We start from the raw sequence: 26,826 nt of genomic DNA on the forward strand, positions 1-26,826 counted from the left end.
GCGGGGTGACTGTGTGCATCTCAATGCAGTCGGCATTGATTTGTGGTGCATTGGGCTGCAAGATGGCATATAGTGAGCATTGAAGGTGTGGAGGTGCGTGCAAGCATAAGGGGCTGGCGCTTGGGGGCGTTGGAGTTGAAAGGTCCTCAGAGGCAGTCCTAGAGTGGATTATATTCATTCCAGTTGCGGGGTACCGCCTTAGGTGTGTTAACTCCGGCGCAGCGTTAAAAGAGGAAGAGCGGCAAGTGGAGAAGTTGCGGGGGCGGTGGTGGGCCTGGTAATGGTGGGAACGTTCCAGAGGTGGTATAAGGCTGCTAGGAACAAGGAAGTGAAGTTGGAAGCCCCAAAAAGGTTGAAGGTTGGTGATGGGGATTCCTTCGAAGACCTACAGCCTAGGTGTTTCTGGTAAATAAGGGTCAGGGAGGTAATGTTATTTATGATGTGATTGTTGTCATTGATATCAATCGCTATGTAGCAGTCGGGATGCAGCGGGGGGAGGGGGGACATCTGGGATCTCTAAGTCATTTTCAGAGACATCAGCATGGACTTAAGAGTACTGGCATTAATATATCAGGAATGCTGAAGTATGTTGAAGTACATTATTTTTTAAATAAATTTATAACTGGATTACCAGGCTATTTCATAGAAAATAGCATTACTTATACACAAGTGATGTGATTTATCAGATAAATGACCTGTTTGACTCATTTATAAACGATTTTGACTTAGCAAAATTGCCACTTTTAAAAGAATGCCACCTTTATAGCTGAAAGATGGTAATCGTCATATTTACAGTGCACTAAAAAACATTTATAACTTTGAAAGTGCAGAATGACATAGGCCACAATAGCATCAGTGGCATTTTTCTCAAATTGCATGACTAAAGCTGCGTACACACGTCAGATTTTTATCGCCCGATAATCGGCATCGGCCAGATATCGGGCGAAAATCTGGCGTGTGTACAGTCGGCATCGTCCGAACGACCGCCCTGGCGGATCCATGGACGGTGAACGACGACCGCTCGGAATGAAAGGGAAGGGGGAGAGCGCGGAGCAGGGTGCCGCTGCGTCGCTCTCCCCCTCCCCTCTCCATAGAGCAGAACGGTGCTGTATGTACTGCACCGTTCATGCATCATGTAGTCCTTTGTCGTTGGAAAGGATCGTGAAAGATCCTTTCCAACGACAAAAATTGCACGTGTGTACGCAGCTTGACACTCCTGAGAACATTAATTGCAGATTATCCAGCAGGTTAGTTAAAGTAGTTAAAACAGATTAGCATGTCTGCAGGCTTACCTGAAATTGTGCTGGGAACTTTTGTAGTACTGTTTGTTTAACTGCTATTGTATGCAGTGGGACGCTACAATGCTGCACAGTATGAAAAGGAAGATACAAACTCCCTGAATTACATTTATTGAACAGATATGACAACATATGTTTATAGATATGATTTACAAAATAAAAGTTTTCAATTGAAAGATTCATTGTTAGAGTCTACATACACCTAAATATGGAAAGCACTGAAAACCTGTCCTGTGAACAAAGCTATTGTCTTTTAAAAGATATATATAAACCCAAGAACAAACATTTCATATATTGCACCATATCAGTCCTTAGATGTGGTAGCTGCATTGGGGGGGAGGTGGTGATCAAGATTCTCTGTAAACCACAGAAGCATGGCATGTTGGAAGAACAATATATACAGAACTCAAAGCAAGAAAAGTGCCTAGTTTTATATATATACGTTAGACAGCTAGTGTAACAACAATTGAGCATGACTTAATGGTTAAAATAGTGCTTTGAATTTATTGGTGAGAACTGGTGTCTATGTTTTTATTTTCTGAGTTGTACTAGTAAGCCTAACGTTGGGGAGGGGTAACAGTGGTGAACACAGTTCAATGCGCTAACATTATGACTTAGTTTGGGCTTTATGTAACAGGCTAATGGCCCAAGTATACCATTTTATTTTTAATGTCATGCTTTTGAAATTTTTTACATGTACCTTGTCACAAATGTTGATAAAGTTTTGTTCCAAGGTATAATTTGAAATTTACTACAATGCTGCACAGAGTGAAAAGGAATTGAATTACATTTATTGAACAGCTATGACAACATATTTTCATAGATATATTTACAGAACAAAAGTTTTCAATTAAGAGATTTATTGTTAGAGTCTACATACACCTAAATATAGAAAGCACTGAAAACCTGTCCTGGAAATGGAAAAAGAACAGTGTATCCCCTTGCAATCTTTGGCAGTAGGTGGTTGGTGATATAATATTATCTCTACAATATTGCTAAGTGTTAGCTTATGCTCACCTAGTGTTATATAATTAAATTCCTAAATTGGTAAATTCGACAGCAGGAAGTCGAAGAAGATCCCTGAATCTAGTAGTTGTGGCTGGGGCTGAATTAGTACCAGTTTGCCAGTCTTTACCAGTTTGGTTGCGATATAAATGTCACCACTCTGTATTGCTTTAAGAATTGTGAAATGTTTCCTTGTTCAACTTCCCATACTATATCTGGTTTGACCTTCAAAAATGTTATGTTATGCTGAGGTCAATACACATTAAAGTAATACTCCATGTGAAAGACAAATATGCAGTATGCAGTCTGGTAGGTTAAATTTAAAAAAAAAAGTAGTTCACAGAGACATGTTCACAGAAACATACAGTATTATACTTGCACAGCCTGCCCACACACACAATTGGCGATGTAATACCACAGCCAGATACATGTTTGAGTCACAAATCGTACTGTTCTGAAATGACCAGGTGTATGTCCCAGAGATATAATCAGTACCATACTGACTTCCATAAACTGACAGCCATAAACGTGTGTAGTCACAATCAGTACTGTACTTTCACAGCCAAAGATATTTCTGTAGTCCCAATCACTAACATAGCTAGGAATATGTCTGCAGACACATTAGTACCTTAGTAAAATACCCGGAAACATGTCTGCAGGTTATCATTGCTGAATTGACACAGCTAGAAACAAATCTGTAATCACAGTACTTACTGTACTAACAACCAAACATCAGACAGTGGGAGCAATACAATGCACAGCATGGTTTGTGTTTGCACAGCTTGTTTTGTGTGCCTTAGCATTTGGTCACATGGCCTGTCAGAACTGCAATGATTTACCCTGTCAGATTTACTGACTAAAGGTGCGTACACACTTCCAATTTTTATCGTTCCAATCGAACGACGAACGATCGATTGGGCAAAAAATCGTTCGTAAAAAAGTAACCAACGACGCCGACGAACGAGGAAAGTCGCTGGAAACGAACGACCGGACCGACGGATCGGATTGGGCGACGATCGTTGAACATCGTTCGTGTGTACGGTCGTTCATTGATCGTCCATGGTCTGAGCATGCGTGATGAACGAACGTCCGTTCACTTTCCTGTCGTGCACATAGTTCCTCTATCGCTCAAACGATCGTATCTATTGTGTGTACAATATCTTTGAACGATCGTGTCGTTAACTCTATGTGCAGGATCGGTGCTATACGATCGTTCATATATATCGTGCATGAACGTTCGTCGTTCGTTTTCCAACGATAATAATTGGAAGTGTGTATGTAGCTTAAAGCTCTGAATGGGCAACAGGACATTTCTCTAATTAAGACCTCTAGCCTAAAAAGCAACCATCCCAATTCTCCCCTGTAAGAAAGTTTGCAAGGTATTCAACCTACTGTTGCCATGCCAGGTTTATTGGTCCACTATGTTAATTGTTTAAAAATGTATATTTTTTCTAACAATTACAGTTGTGCTAAAAACACGCTCATTATTATGATTTTTTTTAAAGTCTTAAAACAGCTGTTCTCAAGATTATTCTTAAGTATTGCAATGATACCTAATGCTGATGTTGTGAAACCTGTCTCCTCCTCTATTGCAACTGTCATGGGGAAGTTCTAACATTAGGTCATTCTCCCCTCCCACCAAGGCAAACTTTTAAACAGTTGCAGACAGAGATGATCACATTAAAACTGAAAGAGTTTCCACAAAGTGATCATTGATACAACAGTTCCTAACCATTCTGTAGAAGGAAGGATACCTCTTTGTGAAGGCTTACTTGTCCTGTCCCAAGATGCTCAGTTTTGACTCACTTAGGTAAGTCAACACACACTAGTCATAGCTAATTTTTGTTTTTTTTTATGTAGCTTTTTAATAAATGAAAAGTAAAAAGTCCTAAAACATAATCAGAAAGAAATAGATATGGTAATTTGCACCCAAATTAAAAAGTAGGTTTAAAGAACATTTAGGATTAAAGATTATAATGTAAATATTTAGTTTTGATAACATAACTGTGGCTGTGAACATCACCCATGTGGCATGTATGAAAGATCTTGTAGTATGAGCAGTAGGTGACTGTCACCCCTATATTTAAAATAAGTTTACACTTTCAATTTTAGGAACTGCAGTGCATAACTATTACTGTGTCTCTGTTATTATTTATCTGTTATAGATTGAAGTAAATAGATTTGTAATACATATTTTGACACACACACACATACATATATATATATATATATATATATATATATGATGTATTACACTAGAAAAAACATACATATTTCACCAGGTCAAATTATTTTTCTACTGGATCATTAGCAGATTCTTCATAAGTCTCAGCAACCTCAGCAGCAAATTATTTATTTTAGAGATTCCTGATAAGATCCCCTTAATAATTATTCTCTTAATAGATAATTCTCATGGAGTCTCACTCCTTCTGCTGTATTTTCCATACATTAAAAAAATGAACATCCAACAGGGTGACTTAGACCCTGTAGTCATGACTTCTGGAATTGTACACACAGTAAAAAATCTCTTGCCAGGTTAGAGGTTCTGATGGGTACACATCCTCTGCATATTCTGAAAACGTTTATGTGGATAGAAGTGGCAGAGGATTGCAGCCATTCTTTTTACCTGCACGGGAAATTGTACAAGGATTATTCACGTTATTACATATTCCCCTGATGCAATATCGACTAATAACAAGAGAAAAATTAGTAAAAATAAAATTGCAATTTCATACTTCAGATAAGGTTGGAGTAACACTGAAAATGTTTTCTTTGCCCTTATGATCATCACATTGTAATGAATCTTTGTGGCTCCTACCAATGAAAAAAGACTATGGATTGTCAAATTACCTTGGTCATAATATTATTTTAATGGTACCAGTGTATTTGATGAATGAAGTATATTTCTTTCACTTCAATATTAATGATTGCTCTTAGTACAGTGTCTTTTTCAAGCAGATAATGAATTTTATACGACTCATTAATGATTCCTAAAATATTGATTTTTAAACAAAGACAAATTTAGTTGGGGAAGGTGATGACAAGAAAGTTTTTGACTGAAATGTAACTTGATATGGCAAAATGCATTGTATAAATGCACAGAAAGTATTATAATGTCAAATAAACTCCTTTATTCCATACTCATTATACTGATTACTGATTATAGTTTGGTCAGAAATTAAAAGTTTATTGTGAAACTAAAATTATACCTTGCTGCACTGCCATTATCATTTGTATCTAATGAGCTGTATTCTGCTGTTAACTACAGTTTACCATTTAAAATTGGCTAATTGCATTTGACTTAAAGTAAAATGAAGATGGTTATCCCAGTGCTGGAAAGCCAACATTTTTGACCTAAATAATAAATAAAAATGAATTTGAATAAACAGATCCAGTTACCCAATACTCTATTAAAAGTGCCCCCAATTTGACCCCACTTAAAATGATCATACAGACAGTCTATAGGAAACCACACAATAAAAACACATATGTTGATGTGACCTTTGTAGAACAACACCTGTCATTGACTGGTTAAGGCAGCATCTAAAATCAAGACAGTGGATTTATTGATTATTTATCAGTGGAAAAAGTTTATATAGAGAGAAATAATGATAGTGGTAGCAAAGTAAACCTCGAATGGTTGGTGCACAAAGGGAGGGGTCATTTGCTAAGTGCACAAAACAGTACACAATTCCACAGCAATCAGCTGTGCTAGTCAATACACATAACCTATAATATTTGCTTCTATTACTAAATAAAAACCGACGTCTTAGATACATACAAATATATATGGAAGCTGTATGTAGAGTTAAGGTATATTTGTATCTAGCATATTATATTTCTAGTAGTAAAACATATACAGCATTAAAGGTAATGTTAGTTGGTAGCTATTAGCAACCAAAACTATGTGTATTGAGCTGTATTCTGAGGATCAAGTTTGATACCATTCACTGATTTCTAATTAATGTTATATCAATAAAGAAGGTGGAATCAAGCTGTATAAATAGTATTGATTTCCTGTCTTGTTCCCTTTTGCGTAAACAGGCTCTAAAATCAGTTTTGACAATTGGGCAGTTTACCTTTTCTGTAAAAAGACTGCAGACATCACATACAAAATTAGTTTACGGAAAGTTCCAACAGCTTTCCTACTTTGTTAAACAGGGTATGAGAATGCAGCAGTCTCAGAAAAGATACTGAACTGAACTCAGTCCAACTGTGATGTATTTTGGGATTGGACATATGTTTTTATAGTTTTTGCATAAGTAGACACCTAACTTAAATTTTCCAAACAAAAAATTATTCCACTTCCTGAGCAGAAATATTCAGTACATTAAGTAGATTATAACGCTGGCTCATACTTAACTTTGTTGGAAAGAATAGCTGTTCTCTAAAAGGTAGTTCATAATTAATATTTGAATTATGAATTATACACAGCCATTTGGGAATTGCTAAGTGGCTTATTTCCCTGAAAAAAGGAACTACTCTACATTTCTGTTCTGAACAAAGTATATAAAAATGCAGCAGCAAGAGTTAGGCCCTCTAATAATGCTCAATGATGTGGAAAATAGCTAGAAACTGTTGAGCAGATTAAGCCTTAGTAGTTGCAGTCATATCAATGACCAAGGTCTTTGGGTAATTTAATCTGGATTTATACTTTAGGGTGACTTTAGGCATCATATGTCCTCCTCTTTGGCACATACAGTAAATGTTACCTATGTCTCATACTTTATTGTGTGGAAATAGAATTGTTTGCTGTAACTTCCGTAGCAATGTCCTTTCCCTGTTATGCAAATAGTGTCCCCCGAGACAGTGACATGCACAGAAAGAGAGCCATTGTGGGTGAGTGGAATATTACATTTTATGGTCACGAGTAAGGGGGCGTAATAAATTATGCACTAAAGTGTTGCCATTCTGACTACAGCAGTACATGTTTGACCAACAGAGCGTATACATAAGCAGTTATATGAAATGGTGCCTCAAAGATTTGAGAACCAAACACAAGATGCTGACATTCATAAAACAATAATTTTCTGAGGAAAGAGGAAACTGAACAACAGGGCTCAGCAAAGACTGACCACAAAGCCACAAGGTCTGCGTAACCCTAGGATACTATGCAAGGCTCCATCTTAAATGGACAACGACCTTATTTATTAAAGTGTTGTCCCATGGCGATTCAATTACATTCAAAATAAACATAAGTAAATTATATATTTTGATGATGATATCAAGGTTTCAACGTTATTTACTGTAAGCATTTTTTTGTACAAACTTTTATAAATAAAATACACTGGCAGATTGTCATTGTCAAAAAGAAGAGAAAGTTATTCAAACAGAGATCAACATCTCAGGTGTGCGTAAATCTTAGATTGCTGCTTTTGAATGTAACTCTCATGTATGTTTGAAAACTGTTACTAAATTTATTGTCAATAAAACAGGATAAAGCAGTTAATGTAATAATTATTGTCTCTCCTGCAGTTAGTACCCCTGCCTTGGGTTGAAATTGATCAAGCACAATTTGCATTTGATCATCATCAACAGAGTGCAAAGATGACATTATGGATCTAATATATCTCTGATATCTCCTTAAGGAAAATCTGTCTCTCACATAATGCTTTTTTTTAATAATAATATATTTTATAATTTTTTTATTAAAAAAAATATATAAATATAATTATTAAAAATATATAATAATTATAAAAAATACAAATAATCATTTTAATAATGAACAGAGCAGTTTATCAGCCTTTTCATGATAGTAAAAAAAAAAAGTTTAAAATGTTTTCAAAATCAAATAAAATTATTTAAATGAAAAAAAAAGCTAAAAACTCCACATTCCAACTCCCCAATGTTCACGATCCAGAATGGTACTAGGCAAAGTTGCCTGCTTTCCCTGCTGCTGTTTGCCTTATGCACAGAGCCATAGACAAAACGAAGGAACTGATATTACAGGAGTAGCTAATAAAACCAACCACTCTTCATAGCCTTATATGTGGATGATGTACTTCTAACTCTCATTAATCCTCATAACTTTACACAATCTACGTACAATCTACATAAGGTACTGGATAAGCCTTTCTGAATAAAAAATTAGGACAACTAAAACCGAGGCCCTCCGTATAAATTTAGTTGCTAGTCTCGGCCAGCAACTTTAGTCCCAGTATCCATGTCATTGGAAGACTGAATCACTTAAATACTTAGGGATTCACTTGCCTCTGACCTATCATACCCTTTACAAAAGCAAATATGTCCCACTTTTTAGAGAGATTACAGTTCTCCTTAAGAGATGGAAGTCTCCCATGATCTCTTTTTTTGGGCACAGCCCTGATGAAGAAATCTGTCTTACCTAAATTTCTTCACCTCTTCACCTCTACCCTTCCAGTGCCCATTTTGCAAAAGATGCTTAAACGGCTGCAGGCTTCATAGTGCAGGGAGTCTGGAGGTCCCAGACTGACTACAAAAAATACTATGACACACATCTAAGAAAACTGTCCTCTGGTCAGCCCTACAGTTGTTTAACCATTGGATGGAACTTGAAAAATGTATGGCACCTATCCACCCCAACTCTATGCTATGGAGTACTTCATGTCCAGTGTCGGAAACCAGCTCAATACAGTTTACAAGACACATTTGATTTTAATGCAAAAATACATTTACACTGACCTCTGCAGCATCATTACTCACATCCTTCTATACACTCCAGGAATCCTGGATAGCACTACGCACCAGATAGCTTGCCCTTGGCACAATAGCTCTTTCATTTTGGTCTGATAGTCAATCCCTGAACACGACCACTGTTGGAGATCCAACAGAAATTTGAAGGTCCTAGTATCAAATTCCACAGTTACCTGCATATTAGACACTATGCTCAGACTTTAACTAAAGATTTGGTTTTCCCTCTTCTCACTTTCTTCAAAAGAATTTCTGCAGGGGGACCCTCACAGAGGAATCTGATATTGGTATCTGGTAGATAATCTATCAGGTCTTGCAAAATGACTTAGTCATTCCTATTGCAAAGCACAGTGACCTGCAGATGCAGGTCCTGGACAGGGAGCTTCCACATGATCTGTGAAAAATTACATGCCAGCAAGCTCGGAAAAGCTCATTCTATGTACCATCTACAAAGAGAGCATGTGCATTGCATTGACGCATTTCTACCTTAACGCAGAAGTGCTGCATCTGATATTTCTTACCACAAGAAACCTCTGTTGGAGATGCAACTCTGGGGTAGGTACATTGCATCACATCTTTTGGTTGTGCCTATGTATAGCTCCTTACCGGCAAGCAGTAATGGCCTTCTGGAAGAAATATTCGGGGTACCCATTACCTTGAATCTGTTCACCCACTTATTAGCGTTGCCCATTCGTGAGCTCTCCAAACCAAGTAAGCCTCTGATGGCTAGCATACTAACTGCGGCTAGATGCCTCATTGACAAAAATTGGAAGTCATCGCACCCCCTGCTGTGCCCGGGCCCTTGTATGTCGTATCAAAGGTGTACAACTTATGAAACAGCTGAAGGCCTGTATGTACAATTGTCTAGATAAATTTTGGGCCCTGTGGGACATCTATGTAAGCTCTCACCCCCTTACATTTGACATTTAACTACAAACAGGCATTCTGTGCAAAAGAAAAGAAAAGACATATGCAAAATACATGCTTTTTCAAATAGATACATTTTGATTGTTATCTGTAAAATTTTAAATTAATAAGACATGCTAGCCTAACCATTTATATATTTTTTTCCCCACAGATTTGACAATCTTCCATTTAATTGCCCGGTAAGTATTTTTTTATTTCACAATATATTTTAAATATAGGTACTTTACAAGCCTGTGATGCAGTATATCAGGGACATTACTATTTACCATTCTTGGGTATGTGTTTACCACAAAGGCCTTCATTTTTTGTGGGCAGCTGTCAAAGTTCATTGATATTTTGAACAGTAATGGATGTAGCAGTAAAAAACGCAAGAAGAGGTAAGGTACATTTGTATTTTCTGTATGCTAGAACTTGTACTTTTACCACAATATGGTATATTTAGCAGACCAAAAGAGGATATTATTAAGATATTAACCTCCCCAGCGGTTACCCCGAGTGTGACTTGGGTTAAAAAAAAAAGATGCTGAAAGCGGTAACTCCTAGTCACACTCGGGGTAGCTAAAACAGTGAAAACCAATAGTAAATATAACATTATCTGATCCGTCAGCATCCTCCTTCGTCCGTCTCCTCGCTTCCTCCGGCCATCGTCCTCTGCATCTGATGAGTCACGGGGGAGTTCCCGGTGGCGTCGGTGCGTGCGGCCAATGCATCGGGGACGCAGTGAGAATTTCAAATTATTTTGTATTGCATTCAATAAAAAATAACTGTATTGAATGCAATACAAATATTTATGTCTAAAAGCAGTATTCTGTTTTCCATGAAAATTTATTTTACAGAATATTATAATAGTATGAGTATAATATATATGTGTGTATATATATATATATATATATATATATATATATATATATATATATTAAAAATTTAATACATTTTTTTTAATTATTTTGACATGATTTTGTGTTTCAAACTTTATTATACTGTAAAATAAATTTTTATGAAAAACAATGTACAAAGGTTAGGATCTGACAAGGATCCTAACCTTTAACATTCTTGACAAAAGTAAAAAAAAAATGTTTTTTTGTTATAGTTATATACCTTTAAATAGTGCTAAACCATAAAGGCCCCTGATTCAATTCAAAATCTAAGATAAAAATCTTGATGATCTTGCTGTACAATGAAACATTTACTTTGTACTAAATAATAGATATGCATGTTGGGTGAAAAAAACTTCTTCCAGTGGTTAAATTGTTTCTAGACTGCCTGAAATGTAGGGTCAAGATGAAAATGAAAATAGGAGCAAATACCATGCTTTTGTGCCATTATTATTCTAATCTGCATCTTCTAACACCAAGAATTCCCTGCTTGGGCTACGCACACATGCTCGCTGATTGACATTGGAAACAATCTTTCATGATCATTTCCAGTGACAAACGACTGAAATATGAATGAAAGAGCGCTGTTCTGTTCTATGGAGAGGGAACGGGGAGAAGGAGCTGTCGTTCATCTTCTTTCGTCCATGATCTGCCATGAACTACATCAGATGACCTCTGTACACGTCAGATTCTCGTCCGAGACGAGCCTGACATCTTGTATTGGCCGAGAATCATCTGATGTGTGTACTTTGTCTTAGTCAAATGTCGTTTAGACTTCTAGGTGAAAGGTAAAGTATGGTGCAGATAGTATACTCTTGGGGTCCTTATGGTTTCAAATTTAAAAACAAACTAGAAACTAGATTGTGTCTAACGGCTTATCCAGGTTTCCTATTTTTATATTGGAATAATCTGACTGTTTGACACACTTTGTGTAAGTTTTGTTTCCAATACGTTTGTCTTCAGCTAAACAGCTTTTTTAACAATCTTTATTTATTAATTTTCAAAAAGAAGCAACAGTGTACAGATATTGAAAGATATGGGTAACGGGGGCAAAAAGAACATTTAAATCACTATTAGCATGAAATTAAATCCAAGGTACAAATCATAAGTATAAACAAAACAAAAAAAAAAAAAAGAAAATAAGGGTTTAAGGACCTCATTTGGGGTCCCACAGGAAGTCAGATTTAACACAAAGTCCACATCATTGTAATCAGGATCCAAGAACATTTCATGTAGCATAGGAACAAAGTGAACAAACAGCTTTTGTTTGTAAGCAAATTTTGGGCTATTGTATTTTGAGCTTTAGTATCTGTCTTAATTGTTTGCCGCCATTTTGGTGAATAAATAATATTTGGTGTACTTACCTAAATAAAGTTTCTATACATTTCCATCACTGATTAAAAGTTTTCATTGTCCTTATACTTTGAAAACACACTGCTATATTTTGACACATTTTATAAAAAATACAACACCCAGAGAAATTCACGCAAACCTGGTTGTATTTGATCCAGTTCTGTATCACCACAGATTACAGTTTACATCACAAACTCCAACTGAAGATGTAGAATCTTCCTCCTAATTTACTTGCTATCATTGCCTTTTGGTCATTAAATGTATCCAGTACTATACTTCTTACCCCTCCCCCCCCCCCCCCCCACCCCCATTTTCTCCCATTTCTTTCCTAACAGCTTTTTACTTTTATTTACGATAAACAAAAATGTGTTATGACACCCCGAATGTATGTGTGGTGAAACTACAAGTTATTTTGTTTTCTGTAGGATTATAACTATTGGTTTGTATGTATAATACTGCTTTGTCTAAAAAAAAAAATAAAACACCCAATTTTGAAATTGCCTAACACAAAATATAAGAACCAATTCATAGACAGATCCTCCAATATAAACAAGGTATACAAGGTTCCAGATATAAATAGTTAAAGGGGATAGATGCCAAATAAATTTTTGGATTTTTTTTAAAGTAAAATATCTATTAAAACATAATATATCAGTTTTGGTTGAATTGCCCATTAAAGTAAGCTTGAAAGCAAAAAAAATGTGAAAGAGCGTTCCAACCTGAGATCCACATCTGCAGCACAGATTATTGCAGGGTATCAGGGGTATATGGCACGCAGCTTGTTGAGAGTCCAGTACCAGTGCATGAGATCTTTGTACGCATATTTGCATGTTTGATAAACGGCACTGCCAGTTCTGTATTCAGGATTTGATAGATTTCAGAAATTAGACCCCTGCGGGAGGGCACCCCAGCATATTCTTGCTCAAATTGTGTAGAGGCTGAGAAAGTAAAATTTTGTGTCTGGGTCTGGGTGAAATGTCCAATTTGCAGGTAACTAAAAATAGCAGAGGAACGGGGTTCAAAATTTTGTAGCAGATTGTGAGCAACTCTATACTGACCAGGTTTGATATATTGCCGAAAACAAAATATTTGCTTGGTATACCAAGTTTGAATTATTCCTGGTGTCAAACTATCCGGGATCTCTGAGGGTTGTAAAGAAATGATGTAAGTAAAGATTTGGGGGGACTCAAGGAGATATTTGTCCCTGCAGAGTGACCAGTTCTGTTTAGTAAACTGCATAGATGCCAGCAAGGAGGATTCTGCAAAAATCTGAGGCAAGCTCCACAACATGAAGTTAGGATGCACCAGCCCAAGCTCCTCCATACCTTTAAACTCTAAGAACTAAATGAAGTGATAGTAAAGTAAAGAAATTTATTTTACGAAATTTTATGCAAGAAAAATGGATGATTAAGTTTGTTTGTTCTTGTTAGAGTTTTATTTCTGTAAAACGTTTTAAATTTGTCAATATATATGGTATATATTATAGTTTGGCAATTCTAACTTTTTTTTTACTGGCTTTTTCTTTCAGCAGTATACAGATATATTGCTTCAGGAACCAGAAACGTTTCCAAAACATCTGAATAATTTCTCACAGTCTACAGAGGCTGAGGAACACATAGGTAATGTTTTATCTGCATTCTTAAAGGCACATTAGCGGGGCTAAACAATATCATATGCATTTAAAATGCATACAATAGCATAACATCAACCCTTTTTACCATGTTTCTAGGCTATAATCTAAAAAAATGGCTAAAAAATGCAGGTTAAAACTGCAACATACAGGATGTTGTTTCCATGCATTCCACACATTGCATGTTCATGCATTTTGCCTCTGCAGGAAGATGCATCAACAGGAATGGTCTACAGTGTTTTAGTTTAAGCATTGTTAGGCTATGCTGGATATCTGATTTGGAGACAACACCTTATGGTAGCAAATTTAGTGCACCATTTTTTCATATGGGAATGACAGTCTTTTCAACTACCATAAGCTGTGTACTGAATAAGTGAATCTTCTCTTAGCTCCAGAAAGTAAAAGCAGTAAGGATGCACCAATTAAGTAAAGTTTTTTTCTCAGCATAGGTAAAGCACCAACCTTCCAGGTAGTCCTGTGGAGTCCTATGAAAATGCACAGTAGGTGAAATCTTGAAAAAGGGTGCACTTCCAATAGACTGGTATGTCCTCTTGCTAGAATTCACCTACTTCATATTTTTTTACTTTTTCTGGAAGGACAATTCATTACACCTAACCATGCCAAGGAAAGGGTAAGTATTTCTAACTTTGCCCCTATAAGTGTGTTTTTCACATACCTAAAGTAGGTAATTTAAGAAGGTAGTGAACACAGGCAGCGTAAGCGGACCTGTAAGGAAGCAGAAATGTAGGGGACTCTCTAGTTTACATGACAGTTATTCATCACAGTGCTAAACTTCTTATATTACTGACTGGTGGTATAAAACTGGAAAACAACACTCCAACAATGTGTAAGTGTAATATTCTAGTCACAGTGTAATACAATTTATCAGCACAGTCTTAGGATTTTGTAAACATTCATCTCTAAAAATAGCAGTCAGGCCATAAATTGTTTATTGTTTTGCTGTTGCCAAAAAGTTGGAGAACCAATATAGTAAAGGGATAAATGAAAAGGCACATAAGCACAGAAATCATTAAAATCTTTCATGAAAATAACCAGAATGATGGGGGCTCACAGTCCAGTCAGAGAGACATGACAAAGATAAAATGTCCATGATACACATACCAACTTTCCTCATAGCATCTAACTTAGAAGTTGACTTCCATGCATGCTCCCTCCTTTATCTGGTATTTCCACTTAGCAAGTGGATGCCATGCCCCCACCAGAGTATACAGAAAATCATCCATCATAGGTTGGGCTGCACCTTTGGTGACAAACGGAGGGTCTCTATCATTTTGTACGCCTGGCAGTTTACAATACAGCACTAAAATTTTGTATATGCAATACTTACCCATCTTTATTTTAGTAAACACTGTAATGATTATATTTTTGTGTGAAACTTCTTCCTTTTGTCTCATCACATTTCATATATTTAAAAAAAGAAAACAAAAACACAAAGGTCTTTTTTTAAAGTGGTGAATCTGACATTCACTGAAACATTTTCTGGTGTAAATAATCGATTCTTTCTCAGGGAAAGTTTCAGTGAATGTCAGATTCATTGCAGTATATAAATAGTCATTTATGAATTCTTCTTCACTTTTACAAACAAATAAATACCTTGTTCCTTTTTAGACAGTTCAGTTCAAAGTCATGCTCAATCAAAGCAAACAAGCAAGCTACTGCTATTGCTATCTATTTTGGATAACCTATATCGCTCTGGGAATCCTTTGTGAGGTATTAAATGTTTATTTGTAAAATAAAGATTGTATAAATAATGTAAAACTTCTAATATAAAACAACAGTTTAAAACATTTAAACATACCCAAATACTGCATCAAATCAAGACTTGTACTGAGATTACTGTGCAGTTTTCCCAAAGTGAAGATGTTTACAAAATTGAAAAAGGCCTTTTATGTTGCCTAAACCAATCACCATACTTTTTTTAGTAGACTTTGACAGAAATATATTGTGATAAACAAACAGGAACAAATAATTTGAAGGAGCTGTTTCAAACACCAAAATGGGTGATTGTACTTTTTTTTGCAATGCTGTCTATTGGCAAGATGTATTTGGGTACCGCTAAAAATAAATACTACACAGCAGCATAACAGCAAGCAAAGTTCACATTTTTCCAATTTGTTGTAATGTATGCACTAATGAGTACCACTTGACTAGAATTTCTATTTATAAAGATATGCATACATTCCCTTTTTTTTACCTTTTTTACCTTGTGTTCATCTAAGTATATATATATATATATATATATATATATATATATATATATATATATACACTATGTAGACCTCCTAACATCTTCACCCTTAATAGCTGACATTTCAACCTTACTGCTACAAAGCAGATTTTTATGCATCTGGCACACATACAAACACTTTTTTTAAGACTTGAGATGACATGCAAATATTCCTCAGGAAATTTGCAAGAGTGCTGTATGGAAAAGAGTAGCTGGCAGATAAATGACAGAGTATAACAAAGGTACTACTGTCTCCACCCTGCAACTGAACTCTTTCACAGGCACTGCAGTTATCTTTGTGTGCTATTATCTCATTAACCCTGTGTGGACAGTTAAAATAAACTCGAGTTAACCCATTAATTGCTGGAAGCTACACACTGTCTTCAGGTAAACAGTATATAACTGTACTATGGACCTGCACATTTTTCTTGTTATAAGAAGATTCAATAAGCAGACCTAAGGTGTTCTTAATCACAAAGGGCAGTCAGAAATGCAAGCATGCGTCAACTTTGTCCATTTGTGCATCACCGAACACAGTTTTTATATTTAACTGAGATGTCATGACAAGCCTAGCCTGTCCATTGGGTAGAAGAAGGGTAGTGCAGACAATGGCTAACACTGGCTGATCCAGGAAAATTGGAATCCTCACTTGTCCCAACTCTGTCATAGACACTAGATTAGGGCCATCTAACTTGAGTCTCCAAAGGGCACGCAAGATCATATCTGATCTGACACAGGCATAGGATCTGATCTGACATAGGCCCTGATTTATGAAAGTTCTCCAAGGCTGGAGAGAATACACTTTCATCAGTGAAGCTAGGTGATCCAGCAAATCTGGACTGGATCTGGTCCAGGATTGAAAACATTAGCTAACAAATAGCTTGACTTTTAGGAAATCCATTGCAGGTTTGCTGGATTACCCAGATTCACTGGTGAAAGTGTATTCTCTCTAGCCTTGGAGAACTTTAATAAATCAGGGCCATAGTGTAAGGTATAGTTTAGAAGTCAGAAAAGTAAAAAAATGACATATGAAAAAATATATTTTGATATTGTACAAGTAACAATTATTTGACAGTAAATTACCTCACCCAAAAGTTAATTTTTAATTTATTTTTATGTAACTGCTTCTGTGCACACCACTGTTTGAATGCTCTGCCCAACAGCAGCTGTATGTTGATCAGCACAAGCTGATTGTAAAATTGTCACTTAGCAGTTTTTATGCAAATTGCTATAGAAGTACCATATAGGGAGCCATAAAGTGAGAGCTTAAACACTTTTTTAATTGGTCATTTTTTGTTTTTCACCACTTTTTTGTTAAAATCAAGTTCAGTTATCAAAGTTGAACACATTTCATGGTGTAGCAAAATGATTGTCACAAGTAGACGGTACATGGCACATATTTACATACATTTAAGAGAAAGCTAAGCTTCTAAGCTAGAACCCTTTTTTTACAGAAAATGTGCATAACAGGTAAGATTAAAAATGCTGCAGTTCTGTAAAACATACAGAGACCTGATTGTCAAAAGTAACAGTAAATAATTTTAATATCACAAGATAACTAACAGTACTAATAGTAAACATAGCATTCCAATAATTTCACCTTAATTGCAATTAATAGCATTCGATTAATTGCACTCTAAAACATGTGCTATAAGCTAATGCAGTTGGGCGATTGGTTACTCATTTCATAAATCAGACTGTATAATAATTAGAAAAACTACTGGGACAAGAGGCTAAGTGAGATTGCAGCTGACTATTTGTTTTGTGTTCCAAAGTTTGCTTGTATGTTTGCTGGCAATTGACCCTTTTAATCTTTTCAGACTTTGGAAACTGGATGGAGCCACAAGTTAATGAGAATGATCAGCTTACACCTCTTTGGAATGTCCAAGTGCCTTATCCCCAGGATGCCTATTCTCACTACAGTCAGAATCTAGATGGCACAGCTCCCTGCCCAACACCATGCCCAATGCCTGAGGATTTGTACAGTAATGAGGTAAAGGTGGAGATAATGACAGTAGTTCTTAACTTAAATGTCCAAACTTTTTCAGTTTAAAATAAAATTGCACGTAGGGAAAAGTTTAGTTATCTTTTTTCTACAGAAAGCATGTTTGGTCAGAGAAATTTGGAAAATCAAGTGATCTGGCAAATATCTAAATGATCCACTGGCTTCATATTTAACCATGGGTAGAGTGATTTGTGCAACTGGATTCTTAGCGATTTTAACAAAACTAGTGAGGAATGTGATTTGTTTTGCAGTCCTTGGTACATGCGTTATTCTTTCACTAGTCTGAATCACTGACATTGAGTTTCTGGTGTCATAACATCCACTGTCACTGTTGGAACGCCACTGAAACTTGGTCCATAACAAAAGAATCGACAATTTAGACTGGCCTAAATTTTACCAATTTTGCCACCAGAAAGATGTCAATTAAAATTTCAATTGACATTTTCTATTGTAGAAATAAATGTAGTTTTCTTTGGGACAGCACAGATAGTTCTGGCTTTAGACACTCATGAATGCTGCTTGAATGACAGTTAATTATTTTTGATCTGGCATTAGCAGAGTTCTCTATATTGGGTCTACATATTTAGCGGACTAAAAGAGGTTTATAAATATGTAACAATGCATTGTAGGAAAGTAGCTTTGTTGGGGCAGGTGCTACATTTCATTTATTTTAAACAATGGTAGAAAAAGCCAGGGTGAGCGTTTGTCATCTTGAGAAACGTACTGCCTCCAGGAGGTTTCCACTGCTGCACTTGTTCTGCAGAAATCATATTGTGTTTGAAAGAATATAATTTAGTTTTTTGAGTATCTGCTCTTGATTTAATATAACCCAGTCATGTATTAAAAGTTGTATAAACTAGAGCATATTTACTTTTCCTCCTCCCAGATAATGAATCCCTACCCACAATCCTATCAGTTAATGTGCAATGTTAGCAGCCCTTCGCTGTCTGAGGAAGAAGACTTTGGTGATATACCAAATTTAGAAGTGTCTGATAGCGACACTGATGATTCTCAAGTTTGCTATGAACAAGGTATTCATTCCAAATCATTTCTTACCTACATTATAAACTTGCATAAGTATTTGGTAATGTATTGGTCTTGAACCACAGTTTAGAATTTGTTAGGTTCACAAGTTTTTTTACTTGCTTTATATATATTTTCTTTATATATCTTTTATTTTTCATTACTAAACATTTCAGAGCTGGTGCATCAGGACACAAAATTTGCAGAGCATTTTATGTCTCCTAAAAAGACTAGCAGTAGCTTCTTCCTTTAAAGACCATCTTTAATTACAGCTGAAGCTATACAAGGAAGAGACTCATTTTTGCACAATACTCTATGACTAAATCAGACTATTCTTTTAAAGTTGATTAGAGGGGAGGGGAAATTAGGTACAGAGATCTCACCAGCAAAGTCTTTAGGAAGTAAGCCCGTTTCCCAAATCTACCTAAGTTATTAAGGGATGAAAAAGACGCAAGTCTATCTTGTTTAACTGATAAATAAAATAAAATCTTGTATATACAGAAACCTAAAACCATACTTCATCCAGACTAAAGGCAAATTTGTCCCCCACCCCCTAAAACTCCTGCCCAATAAAAATTAAGTATTTCTAAATATTTATGAACAGCTATTGCATTTAAGAATGCATCCATCTTTTTTTTTTATTACAATAACTGACTAGAATTACTTCCTACAGCAGTTTGATCCACTCTTTCAGAGCCCTTCCTGTGAAGAGGCCTTTCATTTTGCTTTCCACCAAGTTCACTATATGGACCATTTATGTATTTTCACTATCTTCAGTCCTGCAACATCACACCACAACTTTCTTGTAAATGGGTACATAAAACCGAACTGCTTATCCCGGCTGAGGTCATACAAATGTTTGGTTCAAGAGCAAGATTATGTCTTTATGATCTACCACAACACCCAGACTCCCACAATTGTAGTCACCCTAGATTGTATGATTCATCCCTTTGCCCATGAATGTATACCGTTACATTTATCAACGTTAATCTTTGCCATATAAACTGCTTAATAATGCAGTGCATTCAAGTTGTCAAGTCTGCTACTTCATTCCCTCTATAGTTTGGGGTCATCTTCAAAAACCAAAATTGCACTTTTTAATCCCAAACTCTATATTATTTGTGATGTTGCTGTTTGAATTTTAGATTCTGATTGCAAAATGCCCCCAAAGATCTGACATGACCCTTAGATATATTGTTACCTTTATGACATTATCAGTCTAGGTGTCCTATTTCCTTCTTCCTCTATATTTAAAACCTTAGAACACCATTTACAATCCCGGAAAAAAAAATAAGTTAAGTGAGTGCAGTTTACTTATCCTTATTTTGACTTAGGGTGACCATGCTAAATGACTGTATAGTATCTATAGAGGAACAGCATTGTCACCTTAGGACTATGGCACTCCATCTCGGTTCTCTTCCCCAGAACATAGTGGGAAGGTTTTCTGTTGTTGGCAAAGTTGCACTGGGCAGGGGTGAAAACAATGCTTGAGCTTTTACTTCTACAGATGCACAAGGAAAAGAAAGTTAGTAGCTTATTTCATTTTTTAGAATGTTAGGTAATTTTTAGGTAATTTTTACACTTATTGAACAGCTTCATCAAATAATTTTTAGTGATAAAGTTAACAAATAAAAAAACTTTAGGTTGTACACATTAGTGAAGTGGAATTATCCAAATTTGTTCCCAATCATCCATATTCATACCAAAGAAGGTGAGTGGGATCCTAACACTGGCTTCATCCAAAGAAAAAAAAATAACAATTAGTACTTCGGATTTTTTTTTTATATACAGTCTGGCACCCATAGGCACCAGATTGAACCTGCCAGCTCTCACATTAGGTATCAGTGGTGTGCAACAGGCTGTCAACATTGTGGTAACACTGCTGTGTTTTCTTGAGCTTCTGGTAACAAAAAAATGCAGGGAGACAATTAATATACAGCCATGTAAAAAGCCTTTGTTTATCAGTTTAAGTCATTTTTGCAGGGCAAAAAAATCATGAATATTACCTTTTAAACAAATGCCAGTCTTAGCTGGTTGGCCAATGTCTCTTTTATTCTGCATGCAAAATAATTATAAAAAGGGAAAAGTGATGACTATATGGCTGTCACATAAATCATCTAAGACCAATACACAAAATCAAGCTCCAATAAATCAGTATATTATATGGCTTCTATAAAGCACTACAGCACACAACAATGTGGACTTTGTCTGGGCTATTGATCAAAATTTTTTTTGAGGAAAATAAAAAACTGGAACACTCAATCATGCAGGAACAACCTAATGAGCCCCACCTTTTCGCAAATATATGTAGAATCTGCATGTCATGTCAATGAGTTTTTGACTTGTTCAGCCCTAGCAGATTTAAATATAAATGACACTTGGGTTTCAACAACTGACATTTAATTGATGATTGCAGGGAGCTTGAAACCTAAATCCTACTATTTCTTGATATCTGTTTCAAAAAACACGGGAAATTATCCAAACTGCAGATGCAAAAAGCCTAATATTTCAAGCTACCTTTTAACCATGTATCTATTCCATAATGGCAAAGTACATTTTTTCCTAAACAAAATATATAGCTTCACTAAACCTAGCAAAGTGGGTAGACATTATCTAAATGCATCTTTTTCCCCCCAGGGGCAGCAAAAAAAATATTTACAAAGTATTAAAGGAGGCAAAGAATATGTGTTTCCCTCCTGTGGCCTGTATTTGTGCTACCGACTGGATTTGGCCCACTTACCGCTCAGGCATAGTGGATAACCTCCGTTATGATATGTTATTTGTATAAACATGCAATTTCTTTTTGTTTTATTTCTTTAGTCACTAAATTCTAAATACTAATTTTGTAATTTATTATCTTTACTTTGTTAAAGGTGTTCGTAAAAAGGTTCGGCTGTACAAATTTCTTCTAGAACTCTTGCAGAATGGAGACATGCGTGATTGCATCTGGTGGCTAGACCGTGAGAGGGGGACCTTCCAGTTCTCATCTAAGCACAAAGAACTGCTTGCTCATCGATGGGGACAACAAAAAGGAAACCGCAAAAAAATGACTTACCAGAAGATGGCTCGCGCTCTGAGAAACTATGGCAAGACTGGAGAAATCAGGAAAGTCAAAAAGAAGCTGACGTATCAGTTTGACAGTGTGTTGCTTGGTGATAGGAAGACGGAAGCCACCATGCACTCACACTCCTAAGCCATTCAACACCTTTCTTGCAACTTTTTTTTCCCATTAAAAGGTTAGGTTGGCATTATATGATCAGCTAAATTTGACTGACTGCAACATCAGTAACTTAATTGAATGATGACCTGAAGGGGACTTTTTTTTGTTACTATTTAATAGTTGGATGGCAGGAAAGAAACAAGATTTGTGACAATGGATCTTCACTTGTGGTGGATGGCCTGGAGAACATTGTACATGAAAACTAAAAGCACTGGCTCTTACAACAATAGATGTTTTTTTTAAGGATACATTAATTAAATTTAATAAAAGAATGACGTCACTGGATATGTTTATGTAATTAAATTGCTCTTTTGCTATTTAAAACCGCCAGTAGTTTTAATTCACTGGCTTCTATGTACTATTGAACAATATTAGGCTACACAAACTTTTATGGAGATACAATATGACACAGTTCCAGTATGTTCTCCAGCATTCAGCACAACTGTGTTGCTCTGTGAAATGTACAATAAACACATTCCTCGTATTTAGAAATAAACGACAATAACACATTGACGCATCACCATTTATCCAGTAGATAGTTTAATTAAACTATCAGTAATTTATATTGGCTTTACTGATGAGTAAGATATGTTTTAGTCACACAAACTGAAGATAAAAATTTGACAAAAATGTAATGGATCATCTTAAGTTGCCTAGTTTCTTTACTGGAGGTTTAGAAGGTGCAAAACTGAAGACCAGTTCTGCCTGTAAACACTTTGTTCTTTGTTTGGAATTAGTATCTTAGTGTGTATAGGTTTGTCTTCTAGGCTGGTGCCATTTAATTCTTGAATTTTCCATTCTTCCATATTGAGCAGATGAGGAATGTCAGAAACAATAAAACAAATACTATTCAGATTTTGAACATATATTATGGTCAATTTAATTGTTAAACTAATAACTTTTCAATTAATCTTTTAAATTTTTAAAAAATTCATAACATTTGACAGCCATTTCCTTATCAAAATATGATGAACTTGGAAAGTGATATTAATGCTTAAACAATTTTGTTAACAAGATTCAAATCGCTTTCCAGGGAATAAATAATCAAAATTTATGAAAATATGAATTAAGTCTGCAATATGGCTGCTGTATCTGTTATACTGTAAGAGTACATATAAAAATAAAAGTATACAGGTAATCTTCATTTAACAATTTACCTATTTAACGATCAACCGCACTTACAACCAATCACTTTGATGAGTACACTGTACATCCACCCGTCATCTCCTGTCTTCCTCCTCCCCTGTCTTCCTCCTCCCCATTCCTCCATGATCCCCGGTCTGCAAACTGTCAGTGAACTTGTCACTGACAGGCGCTACACCCTCACAGCGCTGCAGACCAGGTCTATCCTAAGCTCCTCGCTTAACGAATAGGTTGCAGGAATGGAACCTGGTCATTAGGCAAAGAGCATTTGTAATTTGTTCTGTGGGTGAAGCACACAGAGATGCAAGCTTTTGGATTTGTTTTATTTTTGTGAAAAATCACCAAGTTGTCAAACTTCAACACAGTTAACTACAGTTACTACAAGGGCCAGTATATGAGCAAGGTAACACGATTAGTAATGACTAATATCTGCAACATTTTTTCAATGTTTTTATAAATTTTCATGTTGTAAAAATTCTATAAATGTCCATTTTAATAAAGAATAGGTTATTGTATATATATTTGTGAAAAAAAGTATGTTAATATATAAACAGATATAAATTGTCAGTCACTTTTTTTTCTATTTTCCACAAAACTTAATAAATGTGTGTTAAAACATATAATGTATCCTTTAAATGATGCTTTTATAAGTAAGAAAACAAAAGCTTTTGTTTAACAACATTGTGCAAGCAGCAGCCTTCTGGTTGGTTAAACCTGCAGCCAAGTTTAGTCAAGTACCTCTTTATTTTTGTGATAATTAACATAAGTATCTGTAAATTAATGCACATTCTTGCACTAAGCAAGGATAGGTCTTTTGTCTCACACCTTTACTTTAAGCATTATTCACTACTAGTAGTGGTAGCTACTTTAGGAAACACCTTAGCTGTAAAAGGATGAAAATGTTTTGGAAATAGAATTTGCCAGCAAGAAGTTAACTACATAAGCAAATAAAATCCTGAGTGCTGTTCGTGGGGATGGGGGACTGACCCCAGACTTGTTCATGCATATTGTAATGTATTGTTTATTTGTTCTTTTTTTCTCCCCACTCTGATTTCTTCTTCTACTCGCCTGTTACTTCCCACCACATCAGGCTTGGGATGCCCAAGTACTCGACTCCATGGACTATTGAGATAATGGCATCGCCAGTTTCACTCTAAAAATGGCTCCAGGAAACTCTCTCTATCTCTCAAATTTGTGACCCACATGACACAGGGCCTTAACTCACCAATTAAAAGTTGTAAAAAGCCTTCCAATATTACTATTTCCTAAAGGGGGACATAATAGACTTAAGGGAGCCACTTCCCCAGGAAATCCTCTGCATCATACCTCCACAAAAAATGAGCCCGTATTCTATCTTGACAATGCCTGGAAGAAACATTGTGGGGTGGCGTTATGCTTGGCTAAACACTTGAATTTTCAAGAGTTGGCTGTAGTAAGGGAACCTGACAGTAGGTCTATCCTAGTGGTAGCTGGTTAACTAGTCACTTTTGTTGTATACGATGCCCCAAATACAGGCAAACTAGCATTTTTCAGAGATCTTTTAAACAGATTTTCGTCAAGGATTCAAGGCACCCTGTTGTTACTAGAGGATTCAATTGTAGCCCTGGACAATTCAGGGTCCCCCAATTATAAACACCCCACAAGGGTGGGCAACAGGCTAGCTCACCTTTTGCACCAGCATAACCTGGTCGATGTCTGAAGGGAGAACAATCCCTCTTCTTGAGATTACACGCACTATTCCACAGCCCACCAGCAATACTCTAGGATTGATTGCCCACACTCATACTATACCCTTTATGTCAGGTGCACGCATTCCATCTTCCACTTGGCCTGCCCACGACCCTGTGGTATTAATGCTGAGTGGCCTGGGAGGAAGACCATCTGGTTTCTGCTGACTTTATTAAATTTTCTAAATTATAGCATCCTTAACCATAAGTTGATCGAATCCACCATAGATTAATTTTTCCTCCATACCTTATTAGGCCTGTTACTTGAATATTTGTGAAGCTTTGAAAGCCATCAGAGGTGGCCTTATAAAACTCACATTTAGATTTAAGAAAGCCTAGTCCCAACTCAGACGTAAAAATTGATAAAATAGCCAGGATCTCCTAACATATAACAAACAGTGCCCCTGGTGGCTATCGCCTAATTTGTCTCATTATTTGTAGGAATTCCATTGACCTAATTTCTGCGGTGACCACTAACTGACCATAGACCTCCAAAAAGCATTTGATGCCTGTCTTGGTATTACCTCTTCTAAGTACTTCAACGCATGAACTTTGGCAGTACCTCCCAACAGCTTCTAGCTACCTTATATACCATGCAGCAAAAGTACCACCAGGGTGTTGCCTTTCAGACATGTTCCCTATCAAGCCAGGCACCAGAGAGGGTTGCCCCCTCTGATGTTTGTGCAATTGAACCATTTGCAATAGCTATAGGCAGCTATAACAACATTTGAGGTATCTCCTGTGGACAGGTAGAACATAAATGCATGTGATTTGCAAATGATATTCTGATGTATCCTACCTCACTACTAATATCACTTCCGAACCTGCTCAGGATTCTTACTCTTCTACAATTTGTTGAGTTATCAGGGTTACAGGTCAAATTCTCCAAGTCGATGGCCATGAATGTTATAAATGGAAAACAAGGAGAATGGAGGGCTTTTGGGCAAAACATATTTACTAAAAATTAGTGTGCAGCCATATTGTACAGTCATATCTTAAAGTTTTCACATGCAGATAGGATAATACCATGAATAATGTTATGGGTACAGATGGAATTTTACACAGGTGGTAATTTTACATGATCATAGACTTCTAATGTCTCTATCAAACGCGTTTTGCCACTCTGCTTTCCCAAGGGATTTTTGAGACTTTAGACAGTGCCGATAGTATAATTTACAAAAAACAGAGAAAACACATATCAGTATATAGTAATCAAAATATTGTATGGTATCAAATGGTAAATCATCAACATATCAAAGATAAGCCAATAAATGTATCGTTGTGCCAATTTATTATATATGTATGCCCATCTGAGTGCTAATATATTGCATGGAAATATTTGCATTTGATTGTGTTTTAGAGTGCTGTAGTAACATTTAACAAATTATAACATCAAGGTTTGGATGCAAGCCACATACGTTTTTTGTGTGTTGAAGCCGAATACTTAGAGACATGTAGAGTAGGACAAATAGTAAGGAAGTACCTATGCTATAAGTGAGTATGGTTTATATTAAGGGTTATTTATTGAAAAAAGGTTACTACTTTTAGTGATGATCACATACAAATAGTTGTCATAGTACTAAAGTTACAAAATTCCTACCCAGTATTGAAAAGAGGCTCCATTGACATTTATCTGACAAAACGAGACCCCAACCAATAAGGTTGGACATTAAATCTTTCCTCTTATACCTTGACACAGAAAG

The 26,826-nt window shown here is 36.1% G+C and overlaps 1 protein-coding gene across 2 annotated transcripts; it reads left to right on the top strand.

Annotated features, from left to right (window-relative positions):
* Positions 1 to 3,971: 3,971 nt before the first annotated feature.
* Positions 3,972 to 24,019, top strand: SPIB (Spi-B transcription factor). 2 transcript variants are annotated; one of them, XM_072425409.1, is made up of 6 exons: positions 3,972 to 4,113; positions 10,051 to 10,078; positions 13,659 to 13,746; positions 17,826 to 17,998; positions 18,897 to 19,041; positions 21,907 to 24,019. In XM_072425409.1, the coding sequence occupies exons 1-6, from the start codon at positions 4,091 to 4,093 to the stop codon at positions 22,224 to 22,226; spliced, it is 777 nt and encodes a 258-aa protein (XP_072281510.1). In that variant the 5' UTR covers positions 3,972 to 4,090; the 3' UTR covers positions 22,227 to 24,019. The 2 variants fall into 2 exon arrangements, with proteins under 2 accessions (XP_072281510.1, XP_072281509.1); XM_072425408.1 differs by having other exon boundaries at positions 3,973 to 4,113; positions 13,656 to 13,746.
* Positions 24,020 to 26,826: the final 2,807 nt, after the last annotated feature.

Source organism: Pyxicephalus adspersus, chromosome 11 (genome assembly GCF_032062135.1).
Source record: "Pyxicephalus adspersus chromosome 11, UCB_Pads_2.0, whole genome shotgun sequence".
NCBI classification, from domain to species: Eukaryota; Metazoa; Chordata; class Amphibia; order Anura; family Pyxicephalidae; genus Pyxicephalus; species Pyxicephalus adspersus.